The sequence below is a fragment of the Sorex araneus genome, chromosome 7 (assembly GCF_027595985.1).
Source record: "Sorex araneus isolate mSorAra2 chromosome 7, mSorAra2.pri, whole genome shotgun sequence".
Taxonomy (NCBI): domain Eukaryota; kingdom Metazoa; phylum Chordata; class Mammalia; order Eulipotyphla; family Soricidae; genus Sorex; species Sorex araneus.
In genome coordinates, this window is record NC_073308.1 from 3,461,815 (window position 1) to 3,486,452 (window position 24,638).

Genomic DNA, 24,638 nt, shown 5'->3' on the forward strand with positions numbered 1-24,638 from the left:
AGTCACCTCTCCTAAGGCTCCAGACTCACGAAGCATTCCCAATCTAGACCTGGAGAATCAGAAGATGACAGTTTCACCAGGTCCCCCTCACGCTTCACCTTCACACATCCCCAGTGTCGTGATTGAACCTGCCAACGTGGTTGTTCGGAACAGTACACCCCAGTATAGTACCAGGGCATTCTCTGAGTGGGCAGCAGACTACAACTCACTCAGCCCCCCTATAAAGGGGGGGCTTTATTTCCTATTATAAAATAGGAACCTTTAACCCCGAATGAGGCCCCCGTCTACCTACCCAAGAAGGAAACCACAAATCAAAATCTAGGGCTCTCTAATGAAATAATCATCCTCTAGAACCTGATGTGTCAACAGATTCTATTGTGAGTTGGGATCAACCTCTGCCTCTGACATTGCCCAAAGTTAAATCTGAGGCTCTGAGGGTTAGCACAACTTCATCACCCCAACATGCGACCCCAGCCAACTCCCTGGTTTCCCAGGAAAGCTGGAAATTTTGGCACTGCAACAGATGGTCCAGATCTGTATTCAACTCCCTCTGAAATGATGAGGGAGTCATTTCATACTTTCTTCAGTCAATCAGAGAAGTCCCAACGCAGTCTGAAGGACTTCGGTATCTCTCAAAGTCAGCAGGAGGGCCAATTTAAGACTCCAAAGCCCACAGTAGGGTTCCAAAGTGCACAAAATGTAGATCTGTCTACAGAGTTAACTATGGATCCTGTAGCTAAATCTGTACATCAGAATGTCACACTTCACCTCTAGGTCTGGGTGAAGCTCAGCAACCAATGTTATCTAAAATGACAGTTTCTCTAGGTATGGGCCCACCACAGAAATTGGCCCTTTTCCAGTCCATGAGGAAGACTCTGATCACCCTGCAGTCAGCCTTGAAAAGATTGAAGCTACGCCAGGTCAACAAGAGACCATTGCTCTGACTCCAGATCTTCCTGAGGTGGACACTTACACAGTCTCTCAGGAGATCCCAAAAAACTCACTAGAGCACTCTGAGATTGAACCATTTGCTCAGGATCCAGTCTCATCTCATCCTCTAACGACTACTGCAACAACCAGATCTGTAACCCAGAAAGAGACCCCACCTCAGCATTCAGTCTCTCAGGAGGACTTGACTACAGATGAGCCTTCGAATGATTCTCAAATATTTTTATCCCAACAGGAAAATGCAGCTCAGTCTACAAAGCACCATGAGATGATAGCATCACAGTCTGTTCCCCCAAGAGAGCCAAGCGCAATCTCCAGGCTCCCAGGAGAACCCAACTCTGTTTCCTGGATCTCCCCATGAGGATGAATATCTCCATCTCTGGAGGTCTTGGCTTCATTTCCAGGCCTCTCTGCGAACATGGAATTTTCTGGCAGGCAGATTTTATCTTCAACAATTTCAGAAACACAGATGTTCCAGAGTGAGAGGGTAGTTCTACATTTGGGACAGACTCAAACTCAGCTTTCACCAGACAAGGAACCTGCTGAGGAAATGGACATTTCTTCAGCTATGCAGGAGACCCTCACTCAGCTTTCAGAGCTACCAACTGATATTGTTTTGCCTCAGGCTCCAGAGCATCTGGAACGAACAGTTTCAGCATCAACTCAGCATCCATCATCAGCCCATGTCACGACTATCACGGCGGAACCAAGTAGGGAGACCGAAGGTTCTACGACCCTGAAGAAGACTACCACTCCCACAGAGCACACAGTGACAAAACCATCAGGGCATGTGCAGACTCATTCAATCTGGCTCAACTAAAGTTTCGGCTCTACCCATTCTGGGGGTCAAATCAATATTTGACTGTAACTCCAGTATGCACGCTGAATACTAAACCCTCGACAACCCTGACAAGTATCAGTGCTACAGAACACTCGAATGTTTCACCTATCACACTGAGTCCTCATTCAAACCTGACTAAAGTCACATATGCACCTATAAACAAGGATGTTACTGTCACTAAGAAGGCAGTTCAGTTACATCTACAACTTGCAAGAGACTCCAGCTCAGCCTGCAAAGGCCCCAATGAAAGCTGAGGTAACAGTTTGAACAAGTACCACTCCGACAACCCCCGCACAGGGATTGCCGTCAGAACAGTGTCAGGATCAGCACACAGATCTGGGTCAACACACATCTGTATCTTTGGAGAAAACTCCACAACCAGAAACATCAGGGACAGCTCATTCTTCCCCGACTCACTCTTCAGCCCTGCCTTCTGTACAATCTACTTCAGAAAAGGCACATGTATATTTCCCTGAGCAACTGGAACAGAATGTACCCATGATCTTCAACATATGTGAGCTCTGTACCTGCACAGAGAATATCCTCTCCTGTGCTGGTCTCAGTCCAGAGAAGAGGCTCCGTAGAGTGCCTGTGCCAGGGCCCAACATCAATAGCACCTTCACTATGCTGTAAGAATCACTATTCTGTAAATGAAGGGAGTAACTTCATTTCATATTATATGAAAATGGGTCATTTTATTAGCCTAGAAAACAGCTAAATAGGAAGGTCTATAAACATGAGATTATTCATATGAATTTTTGAAATAATTATATTAAATATAGTAATTTTACATGAAGATAAAAAATTGAACTCCATCTATCACTGAGAACATAAAAATCACCTAATCAATTCTCTGCTCTGAGAAAAGTTAAAGTCCAAGAACCAAGTAGTCGTACATTTTATTCATGAAGATTTGTGGTTGAGAGAAATGAAAGCAAGTTTAGGAGTTCCGGAACATTCAAATATACTCATTCAATATTATTTTGACTTTACTGGTTATTCCTAAAATTAGATATTTGGTATTTAATCGGAGCAATATTTTCCTTTTCCTTTTCCTAGAGATTTATCCTGCAATGAAATACAGTTTATTAAAGGCATACATTTGAAGCACTACCATATCTGCAGTATGTGTAAGTTAAAAATATGCTTCATTATTTTTGGAATTTTTAGAACACCTAATTGTCATCTTGTTATTCATTTGAATATTATTAGAACATTATAAATAGCTACTAAAACTGTACAGCAAATCCGTTTTGCCTGTAAGTAAGGATTACTATGGGAATTACTAGTCAGAGCAATGTGAACAATAGAACCGTGGCCCTCAACCAGGATGATTTTGTGCCCACATGACCCTTGATAGTGCCTTGAGGGTTTTTTTTTTATTGTTTTAATGGTCAGATCTATAATGATGCTGTTGGTACCTAGTGAGCAGAGGCCTCCAGATACACTGCTGAATAGCTACAATGCACTGGACAGCCCCCCCCCCATAACTATCCAGCCCCCATGTGGCAGTAGTGCTGAAGTCATGAATCCCTGTTCTAGAGAACTTCATTAGTGAAGTATTTGTTAAGCATTTGCTATTTTGTGTCTAATACCCCCACAGCATCATAAACATCAAAGAATAAACCTTAAGCTTAGGTCTTTCACAGTGATGTTTAGTGCATGAAATGTTGTGATTATGTGAATTAAAAGTAACGCCCAGTGTGATCCAAAAAAAAATAGAATATTTCTTCTTCCTCTTCCTTCTCTTCCTCTTCTTCTTCCTCCTCTTCCTCCTCTTCTTCCTCCTCTTCCTCTTCCTCCTTTTCCTCCTCTCCCTCCTCTTCCTCTTTCTCCTCTTCCTCTTACTCCTCTTCCTCCTCTTCTTCCTCCTCCTCCTCTTTCTCCTCTTCATCCTCTTCCTCTTCCTCCTCACCCTCTTCCTCCTCTTCCTCTTCTTCTTCTAGCTCTTCATCTTTCTCTTCCTCTTCCTCTTCTTCTTCCTCTCCCTCTTCCTCATCTCCTTTCACTTCTTTGTCTTCTTCCTCTTCCTCCTCCTCTTCCTCTTCTTCCTTCTTCCTCTTCCTTCTTCTTCCTCCTTCTGCTCCTCCTCCTCTTCCTTCTTCTTCTTCTTCTTCTTCTTCTTCCTCCTCCTCCTCCTCCTCTCTTTCTTCTTCCTTCTTCCTCTTCCTCCTCCTCTCTTCCTTCTTCCTTCTTCCTCTTCCTTCTCCCTTTTCCTTCTTCATCTTCCTTCTTCCTCTTCTTCTTCTTAATTTTTGTCTTCATCCTCTTCCTCCTCGCTTTCTTCTTCCTTCTTCCTTCTTTCTTCTTCCTCTTCCTTCTTCTTATTCCTCGTTTTTCTTCTTCCTTCTTCCATCTTCTTTCTTCAGTCTTCCTTCTTCTTCCTTCTTTTTTCCTTATTCATCTTTCTTCTTTTTCTCCTTCCTTTTTCTTCTTTCTTCTTTTTTCTTCTGCTGGTGCTTTTATCTTTTTGTTCTTTTTTTCTTTGGTAGGATCTTGGTTGCAATTTAATCACCGAACTGAGCTTTGGAACATTTCAGTCCTGTCCTGGAATGTGTTTTTTTACAAAAGATGTAAGTGAAAAAGCAGATAAATATATATGTATATATATATATATATTGAAACTGTGCATAAAAACATCACACAGTTATTATTACCTCACTGGTATAAGTCCAGTGTGAACTCTAACAAGTATGTCCTGAGATCCAATCCCTTTTTTTCAAATGAAGAAACTAAGGAACAAAGAGGCCAGGAGATCTGCATGGGGCGTGGCAGGCTTTGCTTTCCCTATTATTGATTATTGGCGAGAGCACTAACAGAAAGGCACCTGTTAGCATTGTCACTGGTATGCGCTGAACTGTGAATGAGGCTTTAAATTCCCAGTTAAATCCTAACTTTGGTTTCTGTTCATGTGCAAAGTTCCAAACCACTTAAACGTATGCAACAAAGATAGGTCATTTTATTACCTATCTGACAAATGACTGGGCTGATTAGAGGCTGGGTTGATCATAATTTACTCCCTGCATTAAATATAGCTGAGGAAAGGTCAAGGTGAGAGCCAGAGAGAGAGCTCAGTGGGCAGAGGCATGCCAGGTGTAACCCAAACCTAAGCACAAACAAAACAAAATCTGAGGTGAATTGATAAGGAATTAAAAGAAGCTGAACTCCAAACCTTACTTGCAAGATCTCGGGGAAGATCCCAGAAATTTTTATATTCATAATTTTGCATTTCATTTATTTTGTTAAACAGGATTTTAATAAACTAGATGAAATTCAGGGCCCACAAAACCTTAATTCTTCCTGGGTTCTGGGTAATTATCACTCAGTGAGTTTCTTGAATGAAGCATCTATAATATTAATAGACATTGAGTGGTGAACATATCAGTTAAATAAAAAATAGGTCACCTACAATATGCCATAATAATTTGCAACTGCAAATTAATAGATTTTCCATAAATTTTCAAAATATTAATAAGATGCCATTGTTTTTGAAAGGGTGATAATCACATCTCTTACAGATGAAATCAGGAATGAAGTATGTTATGGAAATCCAACAGTGTTTGCTAATCCTAAATGTTCAGTATCTTTTTTTATCTTTTGTTTTGGAGCCACACCACCATGCTCAGAGGTTGTTCCTGGCTCTCCTCTCAGGAGTTACTCCTGTCGGTGCTTGGGGAACCATATGTGATATCAGGAGTTAGACCCAGGTCAGCCGTGTGCAAGGCAAATGCCCTACCTGCTGTACCTGCTGTACGATTGCTCCAGCTCCAAGTATCTTTTTTTTCCCTCTGACTTTCGAGTGTTTCTTCATTCACCTACACAGGTCTAAACTGATGATTTGTTTAAAAAACTTTTTTAGTCATTTCATCGGTACAAGTTCCATGATTGTAGCAACTGCAGACTTGACAAAGTAGAAAGGCGATGCCTTACTCAGACAGAGCAGTGGACACCCTGGCTTGTTTGTGGAACTTAAGTATTTTGCCAAGACATAAGGACTAAGAGAGAACAAAGGAAACCCAAGCCTTGTTCCTACTGACCGCTTGACCCCACTGTGGAGATTGTCAGTGAGGTGGGGAGCTGCACTGTGAAGGCAGACGGAGCTGTGGTCACAGCGAAGCCCTCACGCTCTCCCAGCCACATAGCATAATGGCCTGTCTTTAGATGAGTGTCCACACGAGAGCTTACTCTAAGGCATTGTTATCACTTTGGGGTGTGTACTGAAATCCTGGCAGCAGCTTCTCATCGTTCAAAAGCTTCTACCATAAAGATGAAGACCGCTCAGGATCTTGAAATGGCTTAGGGGTGGTTTCTTTGTTATAGCTGGAAAGTTGAGGAGTTGATCACATTCAGCAACTGAAAGCGTCTGTTCTCCCAAGTGCGTCTTTTCCTTCCCATCTATATAAGGAGATATCTTCTGTTTCCACTTAGTACTGCTGCTGGAGCACTGTAGCGCCTGAGCACCACCCAGATGTGGTCTAGCTGCTCCCTTTAGTCTCCCTGCTTCCCCCACACTCCCAAACAGGTTTTACCTTTCCTCCTCATCTTTTTGTTGCGAGATGTCTGAGGGTCATACACACCTGGCTGTGATGTTCCCATATTCAGTTGCGGCGCTCACTGGTGTAGGATGACATTACTTTGTCCTCTCCCCCCTTGCCACAAGTAGCTTGTCCCGGTTTTCCCTGAAGTTTAGGCTTACCCCAGTCTCACCCATCAAGAATCTCTCCCATCCCTTTGTTTAACTGTAATCACTTCTCTATGCTCTCTTCCCCAAAAAGAGTTAATCAGCTCCTCCCTCTAATCTGACTCTGCTAATTTGTAAGGTCAGACCTTCCTAGGACACTGAATATTATAACATTGCCTTTCTCCCCTCTTTATGCCTTTTGAATAATTTACTTTAAAGCAATGTTTTTTTTGTATAGACACAAGAAGACAATATTATGTTTTTGTAACTTGGACTTAACTGGCTTCAAATATTATTCCCTCCCAGGCATCTGCTTTTTCCACTTAAGCCTCAGTTGCCCTCAGTTTCTAGCACCCCAAAAGCAGGGTCCCAACAAAGGACGGGATGGATCCAGGGCAAGCGGTGAGTTGTGTGCTATCTGGCATTGAGATGGGCCTGGCCTAAGTGCCTATTTCTTAACTATAAGTTAAGAGCTTGATCATAGACAAATGCTGTCATCATCCAAAAGTAATGATGAGACTAGGACCCTGCTAGGGATAGGAAAGACTGATCTGGCCTGAGCACTGTAGTCTGAGATTGAGATGACCCCAGGAGAGCAATTCTATAAGCTTTAATGCATTTCTTATTGTGTCCATACAAAATGATTAATATTATGAATTCTTATATGTTTGCTGGCTGAGGAGAGGAGAAACACACTCATGGGACTCCACCCTTGGGTGGATACTCCTGCTGAAAGGGAGTAAGTCCTAGGAGAAGCAGCTCCTGAGGGAAAGGAACCTCAATCCTATTGATGGTGACCACACCTATGTGTATGCCCCAAACCCCTCATGCTGGGGAGATTTAACTAGGCTGGAAGAGTGGATAGGGGGGCCAGATCCAGAGACCCAGAGGGAGAGATGCAGAACCGGGAGAGAAGCAGAGAGAATGAAATAAACTGATCGAGCAACCAGTCTGGCCTTCTTCCTTCCTTCCATCGCCTGCCCTTGACCAACAGCACACACAGCGGTTCCAGAGCACTGAACGTGGGCGGTGAGACAGAGCCACTCGGAGTGTCCGCGAGTACACACGCCCCGTCGGCGAGCCTTAGTTTTTTACACACTGGAAATCCTACATCAGGGCCAGGCATTTTCCCCCTTGGGCTGATGTTTGCTAAATGCTTGGGGGGGATGGGAGGCTCACACACACAACCAACAGGTATCACTGTTCTACTCGTGTATAAGAACTTTCTAAGACCTGTGCTTATACCTGTGCTTGTCAGAGGCACCACTTCTCGGCGTGGTTCTTGTGCACCATTTCTCTTTTATATCAAAGATCAGCAAAGACCTTCGTTGCCTGAATTTTGAGGTGGATTCATGTGCTTCTTGGGGTCTTGCTTTTCCTGAGACTGAACTCCACCCGTGCCCATTGGCATAGAGCCATCTGCTCAGCCACAGTGGCCTAGGCAGGAAGCCACTACAAGACCTGTGTACCTAGGAAGAGGACAGTGTGGCTCTGTCCCCAACTAAGTATGCATGTTCGTTCAGGTAAACTTGGGGGTTGGGGGACAGACATGAAGTCCACTGTGTGCACATCTCTTTTTTTTTAAAAAAAATGTTTAAAGAACCACGATTTACAAAGTTATTGAGAGTTGGGGTTTTGTTTGTTTGTTTTTTCATTGAATCACTGTGAGCTACAGTCCCAAAGCTTTCGTGTTTGACTTTCAGTCATACAATGATCAAACACCCATCCCTCCACCAGTGCACTTTCTCCACCATCAATATCCCCAGTATCTCCCCTCTTCACAATCCCAACCCCACCTCCCGCCTCTATGGCAGACAATGTTCCCCCATATTCTCTCTATACTTTGGGGCATTATGATTTGCAATATAGATACTGAGAGACCATCAAATTTGATTTTTTATCTACTTTGAGTACACATCTCCCATCCCGAACAATCCCTTGAACCACCATTGACTTAGTGATCCCTTTTCTATTCCAGCTGCTTCTCCCCCAGCTCATGAGGTAGGCTTTCAACTATGGAGCAATATTCCTGGCCATTGTCTCTAGTCTACTTGGGTATCAGTCTCATATTATGTTATTTTATACTCCACAAATGAGCATAGTCATTCTGTCTATCCCTCTCTTTCTGACTTATTTCACTTAGCATGATATTCTCCATGATCGTCCACTCATAAGCAAACTTTATGACTTCATTTTTCCTAACAGCTGCATAGTATTTCATTGCGTAGATGTACCAAAGTTTCTTTAACCATGAAGAGGAGGGCAGATTAAGGGTTAAAAACTGGAGGGCAGGTTAAGGGTTAAAAACTTCTGCTAACCGCTGAATTTGCCCTTTGTAACTGCTTGGCTGCTTTGAAAGATGTTTTCGAGACCTACCACTGGGCAGGAAACTGTCACCAAATGGGCCAACAAACTGCCCTAGGAACTGTAAGCAAACATTTGCATGGAAACAGTTAACAGTCAACAAATGTTGAGATTAGCAAATTAAGTGACATAGGTGTAATTCCCTTTTGATCCAATAGGTGCAATTCCCTTTGAGGGAATATGTGTGATTTCCTTTGATCCAATAGGTGTGATTTCCTTTGATCCAATATGTGTGATTCCCTGTGATCCAATATGTGTGATTTCCCCTTTTTTCTTCCAAAAGGGTACAAAAACTGTTTGGTTTTTGGGTTCGGGACCCTCGGCTCTGTAGCTGTAGGGTACTGGCATGTTGGCTTGAATAAACCCCATGCATTTGCAGAAAGAGTTGCCTTGGTCTCCTTCCTCTCTTCGCACCTCCCCGGGTAGAGATCTGCTCGAGGTCTCTTCAACCTTAACAACCAGTTGTCTGTTCTCAGGCACTTGGGTTGTTTCCAGATTCTGGCTATTGTGAACACTGCTGCAATGAACATACAGGTGCAGATGTCATTTCTACTGTGCTTTTTGTACCCTCAGAATATATTCACAGAAGTGGTATTGTGGTGTCAGATGGAAACTCAATTTCTAGTTTTTTCAGGAATGCCCATATTGTTTTTCAAAAAGGCTGACCAGTCAGCATTTCCACCATGGTTATTGGGTTTTAGGCATACAATATTTTGACACCAATCCCACCACCAGCGTTCTTACACTTCCCTTCACCAGTGTTCCTACACCCAATCTGCTACATTGACAGGCACATTTCAAGGTTCAGTGGTTGTAGGGTTTGTTTTTTGGGGGGGCAGGGGAGCACATCCAATGGTGCTCAGGGATTACTCCTGGCTCTGTACTCAGGGAACACTCCTTACAGGCTCAGGAGACCATTTGGGTTGCTGGAGATTGAACCCAGGTCAGTCGTGTGCAAGGCAAGCACCTTACCCGTTGGGCTGTTGCTCTGGCCCAGTGGTGGTTTTTTTAAATGTTATGTTTTCAGTGTTGAGCCTGTGCTTTGTTTAGAGAGCTATACCACTTTGACGCATCATTGGAGAAATAAAGCCCTGACCCTTGTCCCCGCCCTTTATCTTCTACCACATGTTGATTTGTTTGCTTTTCTCTCATTCTCCCTATACTTGGGGGTCAAGACTGATCTAGTCATCCTTTCTACTTCAATGCATTCCCTCTTCTAGTTACTTTATCTACCACTGAGAAGTGAGATCATCCTGTATGTATCCTCATCTGACTTCACTCAATATGATGTCTTCTGCTTCCAAGTTGGTTGTAGCAAATTACACGATTTCATCGTTTCTTGCAGCTACATTGTATCTCATTGCATATCTATTCCACATCTTTACAAACCAGTCACCTGTCGTTGGACACCTACGTTGATTCCGTATCTTAGCTATTGCACTGAGTGCTGCGAAGAATGTGTGTTCATGTGTCCTTTTGAATGTTTTTCTATCCTGAGGTAGCATACTCAACTGTGTTTCCACACCTTTTAGTAGTGTTGCCTGCCAGGGATTTGGCCTCTTTTGTTGTGATGTTAACGTCCTCCTGACTGACTGCAGTGCAACTGGAAATCAGTTGCCAGGGACAAGGAATGGCAGAGCTGCAAGACAGACCCCAGAGCTGCCAGGAATCTCATTCAGCCAATGTGGTGACACGGGGGATTGAATTCCAGGCTGAATGCTTGCAGTGAGGGGGTCAAGCCGGAGTCCCCAGATAAGATTTATTTCAAAAGGGCATTTGAAGTAATACTGCCTGGGGCCAGAGAGATGGTACAGTTGGGAGGGCACTTGCCTTGCACGTCACTGACCCATATGTAATCCCCAGCACTGAATGTGCTCCCCAGAGCACCACCAGGGCTGATCCCTTAGTGCACAGCCAGGAGTTAGCGCTGAGCACAGCTGGGTGTGGCCCAGTAACCAAAAGAAAGGTTTTTGGTCACTGAAAGAGATCAGTCTTTTTTACTGTTTTTGGACTATACCCTTCCGTGCTCATGGGGTGCTGGGCCTTGAGGGGGTGTTTGAGGGGGCCAGGTAGTGCCATGAACCTGCCCACCCCACCCCCTTGGGCAAGGCATTTACCCCAGCCCTTTTTGGTTTGTTTGTTTGAACCCTCTTTTCGTTTATTTTTAAATAGGATTCTCCAATAACGTCCAAAGGACCTAGGAACCAATTATGGTGGTACTCACGGATCCCATTATACCATGAGTCAAGTTCAGCCCCTCGCAAATGCCAGGCATCTGCTCTGCCACTTTGAGCAAACTCCCCAACTCAGTCATGCTCTCTGAGATTGATAAAAACTGTTGCTCCTTTATTTGCCGGGCTGGGGATAGAACCTCAGATTTTATACCTGCAAGACAAGTGTTTTACCTCTGAGCCTTATTACTTAGTCCTTTTGCCACAGTTTACTCCATAAAGCATAAAGATAAGGTCATGAATATAAAAGAGGCAATGAATGAGCTAGGCATGCGCATACATTTATTTTAAAATGCAGAAGAAGTCAGCCAGAGGAAGTACTGACATGCAAAGCACGTGCTCAGGTGCCCCTTCCATTTTTTGATTATGAATACTCACTTTTGTATAGACATGTTTCCATTTTTCTTGGGCACATACCCAGGTATTAAATTGCTGAGTCTTTGGTAACTATGCCTAACTTTTTTGAGGAACCATCAAGCTTTTCTGCAGTGTCTCTTTTTATATTTTCACCAGCAGTGCATAAGGATTTCAATTTCTCCATCACCCTGGTTGCACATATTGTCTGCTTTTAGCCATCTTGCTGAGTATAAAGTAGTATCTGATTGTGACTTGGATTTTTGTTCTGATAATGGCAAGACATTAACTATCTTCTCCTGCTTATAATAGTCATTTTAAAACCCACTTTGGGAGCTGAGCGATAGTACAGCGGGTAGGCACTTGCCTTGCATGTGGACAATCCGTTTTTATCCCTGGTACCAGATGGTCCTTTAGCACCTCCAGGAGAGACCCTTGAACACAGAGCCAGGAATAAGCCCTGAATCCTGCTAGATGTATCCCTGACCTCCAAAAATAAATAAATAAATAAATAATAATAATAATAATAATAATAATAATAATAATAATAATAATAATAATAAAGCTGGGATTTGTACGAAGATAATACTAAAAACACAGCTCAATTTGATGAATACTATCAGCAATAGGGTTCTGGTCAGGACGCGTCTTTCCATTTATTTCCATTTTTAATGTCTCCCAGGTATTTTTAAATTTGTGTGGTTTTTGGGTTTTGTTCGTTTGAGGACTACACCCAGCAGCACCCAGGACCATTCCTGTCTCTCTGTACTCAGTAGTGTCCCTAGGTGGGAACCATCTGGGTGCAGGGGATTCAACCCTGGGTCAGTGGATGCAAGACAAGCACCTTAACCCCTGTATGCTCTCTCCAGTCCCTATAACCTTTAAAAAAATTATTTTGAATCCCTGTGAATTACAAAGTTTCAAAGATATTTATGATTGAGGTGCAGACATACATTGTTCTAACACCAGTCCCTTCACCAGTGTCCACTACTCTCAACTCATGTCCCCTGGTACCCCCCACTCCCTGCCCCCTCTGCCCCTGTAGCAGGCACTTTGTCCGCCCATCTCATTGTCCTACTGTTCCCCTCACTAACTTCTCTCCCACCTCTATCCCAGTGGCAAGTTCCTACTGAAGACCAGTTCAGTTCTTTGTTTCCATTGCCATTGGACATTTGAGGGTCCCCTACAAAGTTTGAGATAGATGGTTCTGAGTCTGTTCCTTTTCCTCTGACTGATTTCACTCAACACGATACTCTTCAGATCTATCCATATTGCAGCAAATTGCATGACTTTATCTCCTCTTATAGCTGGGTAATATTCTATTGTGTATCTATACCATAGTTTCTTTATCCAGTCATCTGTTTGTGGGTATTTGGACTGTTGCCATATTTTGGCTGTTATATATAGTGCTGCAATGAACCTAGAAGTGCAGACATCTATTATGCATTGTGCTTTTGGGCCCTTAGGATATATTCACAAGAGTGGAATTTCTGTATCACTGTATCAGTGGAATCACTGTATCACTGTCATCCCATTGTTCATCGATTTACTCGAGCAGGCACCAGTAAGGTCTCTATTCCTCTCAGCCCTAACATTTTAGTAGTCTCTTCTTATTTGTCTTTCCCAAGGATTGGAGGCTCTTTCAGGGTCAGGGGAATGAGACCTATTGTTACTGTTTGGGGCATATTGAACACACCACGGGTAGCTTACCAGGCTCTGCCCTAGCGGGCAGGATACTCTCGGTAGCTTGCCGGGCTTTCTGCGAGGTATGTATATACTGTCATCCTGTTGATCAACGATTTGCTCTAGCGGGCCCAGCAATGTCTCCATTCATCCTAGTCCTGAGATTTTAGCAGCCTCTCTTTTCTTGTCCTTCCTAATGGTGCCTCATTAGAGGCTATTCAGGGTCAGAAGAATGAGACCCATCATTGTTACTGTATTTGGCATATGAATACGCCACGGGGAGCTTGCCAGGCTTTCTCCTGTGGGCAGTAAATTCTCGGTAACTTGCCAGGTTTTCCAAAAGGGATATCTAGGCTATCAGATGTTGTTTGATAGTGTCTGCATGCTTCCAGGAGCTGGGTTTTATATTCTTTGGATGTTGACCGTTGAAGGGATTACATGGTATTTGTGTGTGGGGCGGGGTGGGGCTGGGGGAGATTTCTGGGTGTGACTGCCTAGCTACTCAAAATGGAGAATCTGGGTGGAAGAGGCCCAGTTCCAATCCGAGCAACCTTGGAAATCTAGGCCCCGGGTCCCGCACACCTGGTTTCCTCTGCCAGTCATATGGAAGTTTAATTCCTAGAGTTTTGAGGAATGTCCATATTGTCTTCCCAGAAAGGCTGGGTCAGTTAGCATTCTCACAGCAGTGAATGAGGGGCCCTGTTCCCCCAAATGCTCGTCAATACTAGTTATTGTTGTTCTCTTTGATGAGTACCAGTCTCTGTGGTATGAGATGATATCTCACTGTTGCTTTGATCTTCATTTCCTGATGATTAGTGATATAGAACAGTTTTTTCCATATGCATTTTGGTCATTTGTATTTCTTTTGGGCTGGGATTTGGGCAATATTTGGCAATGTTCAGGGCTTACTCCCAGCTTTGCACTTAGTAATCACTCTTTATGCTGCTTAGGGGACCATATGGGATGCTGGGGATTGAACCCAGGTTTGCTGCATCCAAGCAAGCACCTTACCCACTATGCTATCTCTCAGTCCCTGACCATTTCTATTCTTTTTTGAGGAAGTTCCTGTTCATCTCTTCTCCTGTTTATCATTTTTATGTCATTATATTTGAAAACGTTAAAAATTTTTTAAAATTATTTTGTTTTTTGGGCCACACTGGGTGACACTCAGGACTTCTTCCTGGCTCTGCACTCAAGGATCACTGCTGAAGTCTTGGGGGGGGGGACCATATGGGATACCAGGGACCACACCCAGATCAGCTGCATGCAAGGCAAACACCATACCTGCTGTACTATAGCTCTAGCCCCTATATCTGAAACTTGAAAAAATGTTCATCTTTAATTACTTCTAGCTAGTGTCTTGAAATATGGCTAAATTTGTCATATTGCTCCTGTATCTTACAATCTTGTGGAATTCATTTATTAATGATAGTAGTCTTTTTTTCTATAGTCACATAGACTTTGTGTCTCATGGTCCAGTTTCCCAGGAATTTGCCAGCGCATTTAAAAAATTTTTTTTTCTAATTTTTATTGGTGAATCACCGTGAGGTTCAGTTACAAACTTATGAACTTTCATATTTGCATTTCGTTTACATCCCTCTAAAATTTTTTATTAGTGAATCACCATGAGGTACAGTTACAGACATACAACTTTTCGTGCCTGTGTTTCAGTCATACAATGCTCAAGTACCCATCCCTCCACTAGTGCCCATTCTCCACCACCGATAATTCCAGTATCCCTTCCACATCTTATCCCATCCCTCCACCCCACCCCACCTCTGTGGCAGGGCATTCCCTTTTCTTCTATCTCTCCTTTTGGGTGTTGTGGTTTGCAATAGAGGTATTGAGTGGCCATAGTGTTTGATCTACAATCTACTTTCAACGTGTATCTCCCATCCCCAGTGGATCCTCGAACCACACTTTACCTAGTGTTCCCTTCTCTGTCTGAGCTGCCTTTTCCTCTAGCATGTGAGGCCAGCTTTCAAGCCGTGGAGCCAGCCTCCTGGTACTTATCTCTATTGTTCTTGGGTGCTAATCTCCCATTCTCTTACTTTATATTCAACAGATGAGTGCCATCTTTCTATGTCTGTCTCTCTCTTTTTGACTCATTTCCCTTAGCATGATACTTTGCATGGTGATCCACTTCTATGCAAAGTTCATGACTTCATTTTTCCTAACAGCTGCATAGTATTTCATTGTGTAGATGTACCAAAGTTTCTTTAACCAGTGATCTGTTCTCGGGCACTCGGGTTTTTTCCAGATTCTGGCTATTGTGAGCAGTGCTGCAATGAACATTCGAGTGCAGATGTCATTTCGATGACACTTTTTTGCCTCTCCGGGATATATTCCCAGGAGTGGTATTGCTGGGTCAAATGGGAGCTCAATGTCTAATTTTTTGAGAAGTGTCCATACTGTTTTCCAAAAGGGCTGAACTAGTCAGCATTCCCACCAGCAGTGTAGGAGAGTCCCTTTCGCCACACATCCATGCCAACAGTGGTTGCTTTTGTTCTTTTGGATGTGTGTCAGTCTCTGTGGTGTGAGGTGGTATCTTATAGCTGTTTTGATCTGCATCTCTCTGATGATTAGTGATAAAGAGCTTTTTATTTTGCTTTTGCTTTTTGGGTCACACTCGGCAATGCACAGGGGTTACTCCTGGCTCTGTACTCACTAATAATCCCTGGCGGTGCTCAGGGAACCATATGGGATGCTAGGAATCAAACTCAGGTTGGCCGCATGCAAGGCAAATACCCTACCCGCTGTGCTATTGCTCCAGTCCCTTGGAACAAAATTTTTTGACAAAAATGAACTGCTTCTGGGACTGGAGTGATAATATAGCAGGAAAGGTGCTTGCTTTGCAGGTGGCTGACCCAGGTTCATGCCTGGCATTCTGTATGGTCTCCTAAACACCATCAGGAGTAATACCTGAGCATTCCTGGGTGTGGCCCACAAACCAAAGAAAGAAAGAAAGTAGTGAGGAACTGAGGGAGGGAGGGAAGGAACTGGTTCATTTGACCAATATATCCATAATGTTATCTCTGAAGTATCTAGTAGCTACCCGATATTGTCAGACCAGTGACACTCGGGTGGCCCTGGCATTCAAGAAGCTGAAAATCCAGGAGACTGACAGGTGAGTCAGTGATCACATACAGTGTGATAAAGGTCAGGGCACAGAGATCTCTGGGGAATGACTGGTGAGAAGACAGCTCCACCAGCTCCTCTTAGAGTGACCCTGTCTTCTTTATCCAAAACCAAGGATTGACCCTACTTTTATCTTTAGCTGGTTGTGTTAAGCCATGAAATGGTTTGAATTTCTCAGGGTGTAAGAAACATTTTGAATTGTAGTGGCATCCGTTAGAAATATCTGTGGGGGTATGATGCCGCCAGCAGGTCAACCTGTACCTGGGGCGAATGTATCAACAGCCTGATGGTGCCTTCAGATTTCCATTTACCCCAAAATTGCTGCTGTGCCTTTGGCCAGACCCCAACAACTTGGGGCCAAGTACCAAGAACTTAAATAGCCAAAAGTTAGGTATGTGGGAGTCACACTCACAAACCACATATGGCTCAGCTTTATAAGCTCATTTATTGGCCTTATTTCAGAGGCCCATAAATCTCAAAAGAGATCAAAAGACACAGTTAGGGCCCATAGTGCAGAGGTAGGCGGGAACCCATGCCACGCTCAAGGCTGCTCCCTACACACTCTGGCCGAGCCTCACATGAGTGAAGTCCTACAGGACCGAGGTAATGCAGAACTTTGTGACCTGAGCCTCTGGGCTCAATGGGACCAGGAGCGGAAATCTTCTGCCCACTTTTCCAAGTCTCCGGTGACCCAGGGGTCATGCCATAAGCCACCTCCTGCTGGTGCCAGATAATATCATCATCAGCCACTGTCCAGATGACATGGCTGCTTCTCCTAAAAGGGAGCATAACATGAGGCCCCCATAACCATGCCACCGGACTCCGCACCAGGCTGTTTCACACAGTGCACCCCAGAGGGGTGCGGGTGAGAGCCCGTCCAACCCCAAGGGACCCAGCTCTGGCAGCCAAAAACCTCCACAACCTAACTGCTGCCATACTCAAGGCCGGGCCCCATGCACTCGGGCTGTGCCTCACCTATGAGCAAACATATTCCTGGATTGTGCAGCAGCAAAAGTGGCCTCGCAACACATCATAAAACACTTCCTACCCTTTCTCCATAATTACCACACCACATTTGATGGAGTTCAGATAGTAGGCAATAAATCATAGGGGGAAATGTATATATTTATATATGCATATATACATATTTTCAGATATATATACCAAAGTTCACACCACCCAAACTTCAATAGCAAGTTAGTGATATCCTACAGATGTCTAATGGTTCCTGCCAAAATAGAAAAATCTTCACACTGTTTCCTATATGAACACTTTTTTGTAAGCATGTTCAGCAGTTCTTCATAACAGACAATACGAAATATATTACTTCGGTTGTGTTTTGTGACAGGGCTTGGGGCTTGGGATGGAAACATCCTGAATCTGGTGGAGGGAAGTTGTAATGGTGGTGGGATTGGTGTTTGAATGTTGAGTGTAATCAAACATTGTGAACTAACTTATAAAATTAAAAAATTAAGAAAAAAATGTAATGTGGAATTATGCCCAATTTAATCAGCTTAATCAATGGCTGAATAAATAGCGGTGCTCCTACATTATAAATTTTTTTTCCCTTTGTGGGTCACACCCGGTGATGTACAGGGTTACTCCTGGCTTTGCACTCAGAATTACTCCTGGCGGTGTTCAGGGGACCATAGGGGATGCTGGGATTCAAACCCAGGTTGGCCGCGTGCAAGGCAAACACCCTACCCGCTATGCAATCGCTCCAGTCCTCATTATAATTTTTTTTTTAAAAAGAAAAAGAAATAATATTTGCTGCAGAGCAAGGACTTCCTGCAGACATCATCACTCCTTGGGTTTTCTTTCTTCTTGGGGGTGATGGAAAGACACACCCTGTGGTTCCCAGGGCTTACTCCTGAGTCTGTGCTCAGGGATCGCTCCTGGTGTGTTCTGGGGCCTATATAAGATTCCAGGAATGAAAGGTAGAAGTCGGCTGCATGCAAAGCAAGTTCCCCACTTGCTGTACTATTTGGCCCCTACTCCTAGGGTTTTCAACTTGGGAAAATTTGTTAGCATATATATATTATTTTGCTGTACATTTGTTTTGTTTCCCCTCACCCCCCCCACCACGTTCCCCTTCTCTTTATCATCTTGAGACTTGGGTGTTTCCCAAAGGGAGAATGCTTAGCGCTGGAGCAATAGCACAGCAGGTAGGGCGGTTGCCTGGCACATAGCCGACCCGGATTCAATTCCCAGTATCCCATATGGTCCCCCAAGCACCACCAGGAGTAATTCCTGAGTGCATGAGCCAGGAGTAACCTCTGTAAATCACCGGTGTGACCCAAAAAACAAACAAAAAAAATGGGGTAGGATGCTTTATGAATTCTAAGTGTGATTATAGATAATCACAGAAAATAATGTTTTTCATCTTCAAGTTCAATGCCAATAAATAAATATAAACTTTAATGCTAGTTACTGATTATGCAGATAATTTTCATTTTATTGTATTTTTTTAGAATTCTCGGTCATAATCCTCTAACAACTATTGAAGATTCATATCTTTTTCAATTGCCAGCATTAAAATATCTGTAAGTATTTTAATAGTTTTGTAGGTCATATGGTTTCTGCTATGATTTGCTGTCTTTATTTTTCTCCATTTTTGTCAAAGATTAAGTGTCTTGCATTGAATTTAAAAGTTATATTTTTAATATTAACACTGGATTGTTGAAATGAGATTTATTGTCAAAGGAAAAGATTAAGAAAGAATGTACATGGGTAATAGCCAAAAGAGTACAAGAGCAATGTTGAGTACATATAGATAAGAAACATACAGATGTGTGTAGAAGTATTATTTATTCCAGAAAGTAACGAGTAATAATGTAAACACTATTTCAAAAAGAAAGTAAAGAAAAGAGGACCAGATAGGTCAGTGTTTGGAGCCCATGCACTGCATGCTAGAGGCCTGGATTCGATCTCTGGCACCTTATGTGTTTCCCGGAACTCTACTCAGAGCAACCCACAAGTACAGCACCCAGCATATCTCCCAAGTACTGCCAGATGTGGCTAAAATCCAAGGCCACCTCTAGGTCATATGAAAAAGAAACATTAAAATAAGTAAATGCAATTTAGAATGAGAATCAGACAAGTGAAGGAAGGTAGGAAAGCAGGGAGGGAGGGAGGGAGGAAATTTATTTAGTCTACAAAGTGTCATTAATTTGATGATAGAGAAATCTCTTATCAGTAAGAGCTCTCTGGAATTATGGTCTAGAGTAAACAGTTGACCTGGCTTTACAGCAAAGTCAGAATCAAAGTTATTCCTCTTTAATCTCATCAATGTAACTCTAGAGTTTCTGTATTTGGATTCACATCATGCTTGTGCTTTCTCCCTCAGAGACATGGGAGCAACACAAGTGTAACTTGGACCAGTCCAAAACAGCCTCATGATGACTCTTGAATTGGAAAAACTGTAAGCTGATTTTTCTGACATTTATTTTCACTTCGCTTTTTTAAGGCTTTTCATTTTTGTTTCCTCTCTATTTTTAAATGTAGGAGTACTGCTATTTATTCAGCCACTAATTAAGCTAATTCAATTTGGCATGAACTCCACATTATTATTTTTTATTCAGGATGTTAATTTAATTTAATTTTTTAAATTTTTTTAAATTACCGTAACATACAGTCACAAAGTTTCCCTGTTTGAGTTTCAGTCATACAATAATAGGACACCCAACCCTCCACCAGTGCGCATCTTCCACCACCAATGTCCCCAGTATCCCTCCCTTGTCCCACCCCTCCCCCTGCCTCTGGCAGACAATCTCCCCCATACTCTCTTTTGCATTGCTTGTTATGAATAGTATAAGATGTCATACGGCCACAAGAGTGGCTGTGTGCTCCTGGAATTCTAAAAGTTTAGACAATTAGGGTGTGGAGAAATCTCTGCAGAGAGCTGCTCAGTTCAGAGATTCTTTGTGTATCTCTGGATCATGATCATTAAGCACCTTAAGTGGCAGTTGAAGGCAGTTTGTGGGCATGACCTCCAGGTTCCCACGGGTAGACAGGGGCATGAGAGGGAACAGCCCATCCCCTATCCCTTGAGGCCTGGAGTTTGCTGTCACTGAACCCGCGCACCTGCACTTCTCATTGGGTTCTGGAAGTTGGTGGCTGCTGGGTTTCTTAAGGGGCAGGTGGAGGGATGATGCCTGCCCCTGAGGCTCCCCAGTGAAGTTGGCCTGGCTTAAAGTCCGGAGGCATCTCGCAGAGAGCTGCTCGGTTTAGAGATTCTTTTGTGTGTCTCTGGATTGTGGCCCTTGTTTCTATCTTTTCCAGAGAAAGAAACTATAGGCATATGCCCTGCAGAGTATGCCCGTTTGGCCGTAGGGCTCCTCACCACCAACCCTATCTGCAGCTCTTGATCTCTTTTGAGATTTATGGGTCTCTGAAATATGGCCGGTAAATGAGCTTGTATAACTGAGCCGGAGGTGGTTTGTGGGTGTGGCTCCAACATACCAAACTTTTGGCTGTTTAGTTTCTTGGTAAACTTGCTCTAATTTGTTGGGGTTCGGCCACAGGTACATCGACAATTTTGGGTTATCAGGAAGCCAGAAGGGTCCATCTGGCTGCTGCTGCACTCACCCCGAAGGTATAGATTGACCTGCTGGTGGCACCATACTCTGAACTGCTTGTTTATTTTTCTTAAGCTATGTTTAATTGAGGTGTAATTTTATTTTTTAAAATTATTTTTAAATTGAGATACTCAAGAATCACTTTTGGTGTCTCATGGATGCAGGATATCAAACCCAGGTTGACCGTGTTCAAAGCAAATGCCAGACCTGCTATACTATACTATTACTCTAGTCGCTGTTTTTTTATAGTCTGGAAAAGTGCTTTCAGATTTCCCCACGGCATTTTTATCTTTATCTGGGAGCTGGAGAGATAAGATAGTGAGTTATGTATTTGCCTTGCATGTGGCTAACCCTTTTCAGTCTTTGGCACTGTCTATGGTTCTCCAAGGCCTGCAAGGAATCATCCCTGAGCTGAGAGCCAAGAGCAACCCCTGAGCACCACCAGATATGACCAAAAAACAAAACTCATTTCCTGAGGGCTAATGTGACAGTAGAGGGGTTCGGGTACATGCTTTGCACGCATCACCTCCCAGTTGGGTTCCCACCACCACCGAGTTCGAGCAGCGCCTCATCCTTGGTTCTCAGGAACATTTTGAATAGCTGCACAGTGGCTTTGGCTGCCTCTTCTACTAATTTAAAGTAGCCCCTTTACTCTGCACTTAATTCTCTGTGTTTAATTCATAGGATCTTACCCAGCCATCTAGCTTGCTGCCTCTGTCAATTTAAACATAATATCGAGGTTGTCTGCAAGACTTTAGTCAAACTACATTGTGACAGTGACTATCTTACCAGAAGCACACACTGCAGTGAATCTGAATTGCCTGTTGATAGGTTTTTAATTTGTATTTTATTTTTATTTTAATCATTTATGGTCCGTTTAAACTGATCATGTAGTTGTATTACTTTCATTCAGAGTTCAACTCCCTATATTTCTAAGAACGATTTCCCTTGGTAAGAGTCAGAATCTCAGTCACATCATTACCTTAGCAGTCTATGCATGACCTGAAGACTTAAGAGGAATGGAAGAAAGGGATGGAAGTGGGGAAGGGAGCTAACACTAATGGTCACAAATGAGGGCCACACTCTGGGCAAGGTACTGGTCCTCCAGATGAGAGCTCAGCCACAGAAGGCAGTTTGTAAACAGATTTTATACACAACAGATCTCAAGTGCCCTTTTCTTCACAGGACAGGTGTAGTTTTTTTATTGCATGTGTTTTTGTAATTTTATAGGCAAGTACAAGTCATACTGTCTTATGAAAGTTTTGCTTAGAGCCTGAGAATTTCTGGTTTTCTAAGCAGAGGTTGCCACTCAGTCTTTCTAAGGATGGATGGGCTCGTGGATTTTTAGACCATCCCCACCTCTGAGCCTTTTTTGAATCTTAACCCTTCCATCTATAAAGCACTCAGGTGCCCTTAAATATTTTTCCACATAGTAAGCTTATGGACCTTAGCTTGAAAACTTTCAAAATGTGCTTTTAAGGGCCCAGGAAAATAGAACAATAGATTAAAACACATAGTTTTCATGTGGGAGGTGTGGGTTCAACCCCCTGCAAAACAGTTTCCCAAGCACTACTGGGAGTATCCCTTGGGTATTACTGAGTATGAAGCATGCGTACACACACACACACACACACACCACCCAGAAAAGTGTTTTCACACCGGGATATTATTAATCTGATTCACTATCAGCAATTGGACACATCAGATCACTTTGCTTCTTACACAAAGATAGTGTTATTGTTAAAATCAACTTTTAGAAAGTGTATTAATCCCCTCTCAGAGGTGGGCATGACAATCATTTACTAATCACCTTTCATAAGATGAACATCAAAACTGGGGATTTTGTGGGGTGTGGCGGGGAGAAGAATCAGACTAGAGGTGATGTATAAACTGTGGTTTCTCGGCACTTCGTACATGGAAACCAATAGCATTGGTACTACTGTAACCATGTTACTCCAACTGCAATAATTTTATTTAGAGAATAACTAAACCAAATAATCAAAATTCAGAATAAAATACTAATAACTTCAGAAAAGTTTGGTTGGAGAGATAGTCTAGTAGCTATGACACTTGCTTTCCATACCGCAGACCTGGATTAAATCCCTAGCATCCCAGACTATCCTAATTACTAGCAGCAGTGATCCCTGAGCACAGAGAGAGAAGTAACCCCTGAACATTTCTGGGTTTGGCCCCACTGACCCCCAAAAGAAACCCAACTGCACAATGTTATACTTGACCTTCAAGCAGTCAGAAACTTTGTATGGTTCCCTAAGTAGAGCTGAAAATAGTAGGAAGTAGGTGAAGGCAAAATACACATGTAATAAGAGTTGTTTTCCCCAATTTTGGGAGTTTCAATACTATTTCAGGGGCCAGAGAGATAGTACAGTGGGTAGGGGACTTGCCTTGCACACAGAAGACCTGGGTTCCATTGCCGGCATCCTATACAGTTTCCCAAGCACCACCAGGAGTGATTTCCTGAGCATGGAACCAGGAGTAACCCCTGAGCATCACCTGTATGGCCCCCCCCAAAAAACAAAACAAAATTATTTTTATATTTTCTCAACATTGCACATTGACATATACTCTGGCAAATCCATTAACCTATCCTTAGACATCTGCCAGATTCAACAATATGAAACTAAGGGCTAATAAGCAAAAGAATTACTGTGGCTAGAGCCATAGCACAGCGAGTAGAGCGTTTGTCTTGCACCCGGCTAACCTGGATTTGATTTCCAGCATCCCATATGGTCCCTCGTGCACCGCCAGGAGGAATTCCTGAGTGCAAAGCCACGAGCAACCCCTGAGCATTTTGGTGTGACCCAAAAAGAAAAAAAAAACTAATAAACAAAAAACCCAACTCTCACCAAGAAATCACTTTTGTGGCTGGAATGATAGCACAATGGGTAGGGCATTTGCCTTGCGTGTGGCCGACCTGGGTTCGATTCCCAGTATCCCATATGGTCCCCTGAGCATGGCCAGGGGTAATTTCTGAGTGCAGAGCCAGGAGTAACCCCTGAGCATTGTCAGGTGTGACCCAAAAACAAACAAACAAACAAACAAACAAAAAACCCAACTCTGACCAAGAAATCACTTTTGTGGCTGGAACGATAGCACAGCTGGTACGGCGTTTGCCTTGCACGAGGCAGACCCGGGTTCGATTCCCAGCATCCCATATGGTCCCCTGAGTATCGCCAGGGGTAAATGCTGAGTGCAGAGTCAGCAGTAACCCCTGTGCATTGCCGGGTGTGACTTAAAAAGCAAAAAAAAAAAAATTATGAGTAGGTGAAGGAAGGGTGCATACAGATGAAGACCTGATTTCTGGAAGAATTTCTTCATTGCCTGTGATGGTAAGAAGAATATTAGCACCCAAAAGAGGTAGAGAGAAAAGTCCTCTCTCTTTATAATGGGCAGGACAGGATAAAGATATGAGAGTATAAGAAGCAATAGTTGAGGGACTGGAGAGATGGTATAGTAGAGAGGGTGCTCGCTTTTTTTTTCTTTTTTGGGTTATACCTGGCTATGCACAGGGGTTACTCCTGGCTCTGGCAGTGCACAGGGGACCATATGGGATGCTGGGATTCGAATCCAGATTGGCCACATGCAAGGCAAATGACCTAACTGCTATGCTATCACTCCAGTCCCAGGGTGTTTGCCTTTCATGCAGTCAACCCAGGTTCGATTCCCAGCATCCCATGTGGTCCCCCAGGCACCACCCAGAATAATTTCTGAGAGCATCACTGTAGCACTGTAGCACTATCGTTCCGTTGTTCATCAATTTGCTTGAGCGGGCTCCAGTAATGTCTCCATGGTGAGATTTGTTG

At 43.3% G+C, this 24,638-nt stretch overlaps 1 protein-coding gene across 1 annotated transcript in view; it reads left to right on the forward strand.

Annotated features, from left to right (window-relative positions):
• The window catches only part of LOC129406603 (uncharacterized), a 78,672-nt gene that overhangs the window by 44,043 nt on the left and 9,991 nt on the right, over positions 1 to 24,638 (forward strand). Inside the window, exons 4-5 of the mRNA XM_055144936.1 lie at positions 18,712 to 18,783; positions 19,587 to 19,661. Coding sequence (XP_055000911.1) covers positions 18,712 to 18,783; positions 19,587 to 19,611 — 97 coding nt within the window. The 3' untranslated portion in view covers positions 19,612 to 19,661. The remainder of the gene's footprint in view (positions 1 to 18,711; positions 18,784 to 19,586; positions 19,662 to 24,638) is intronic.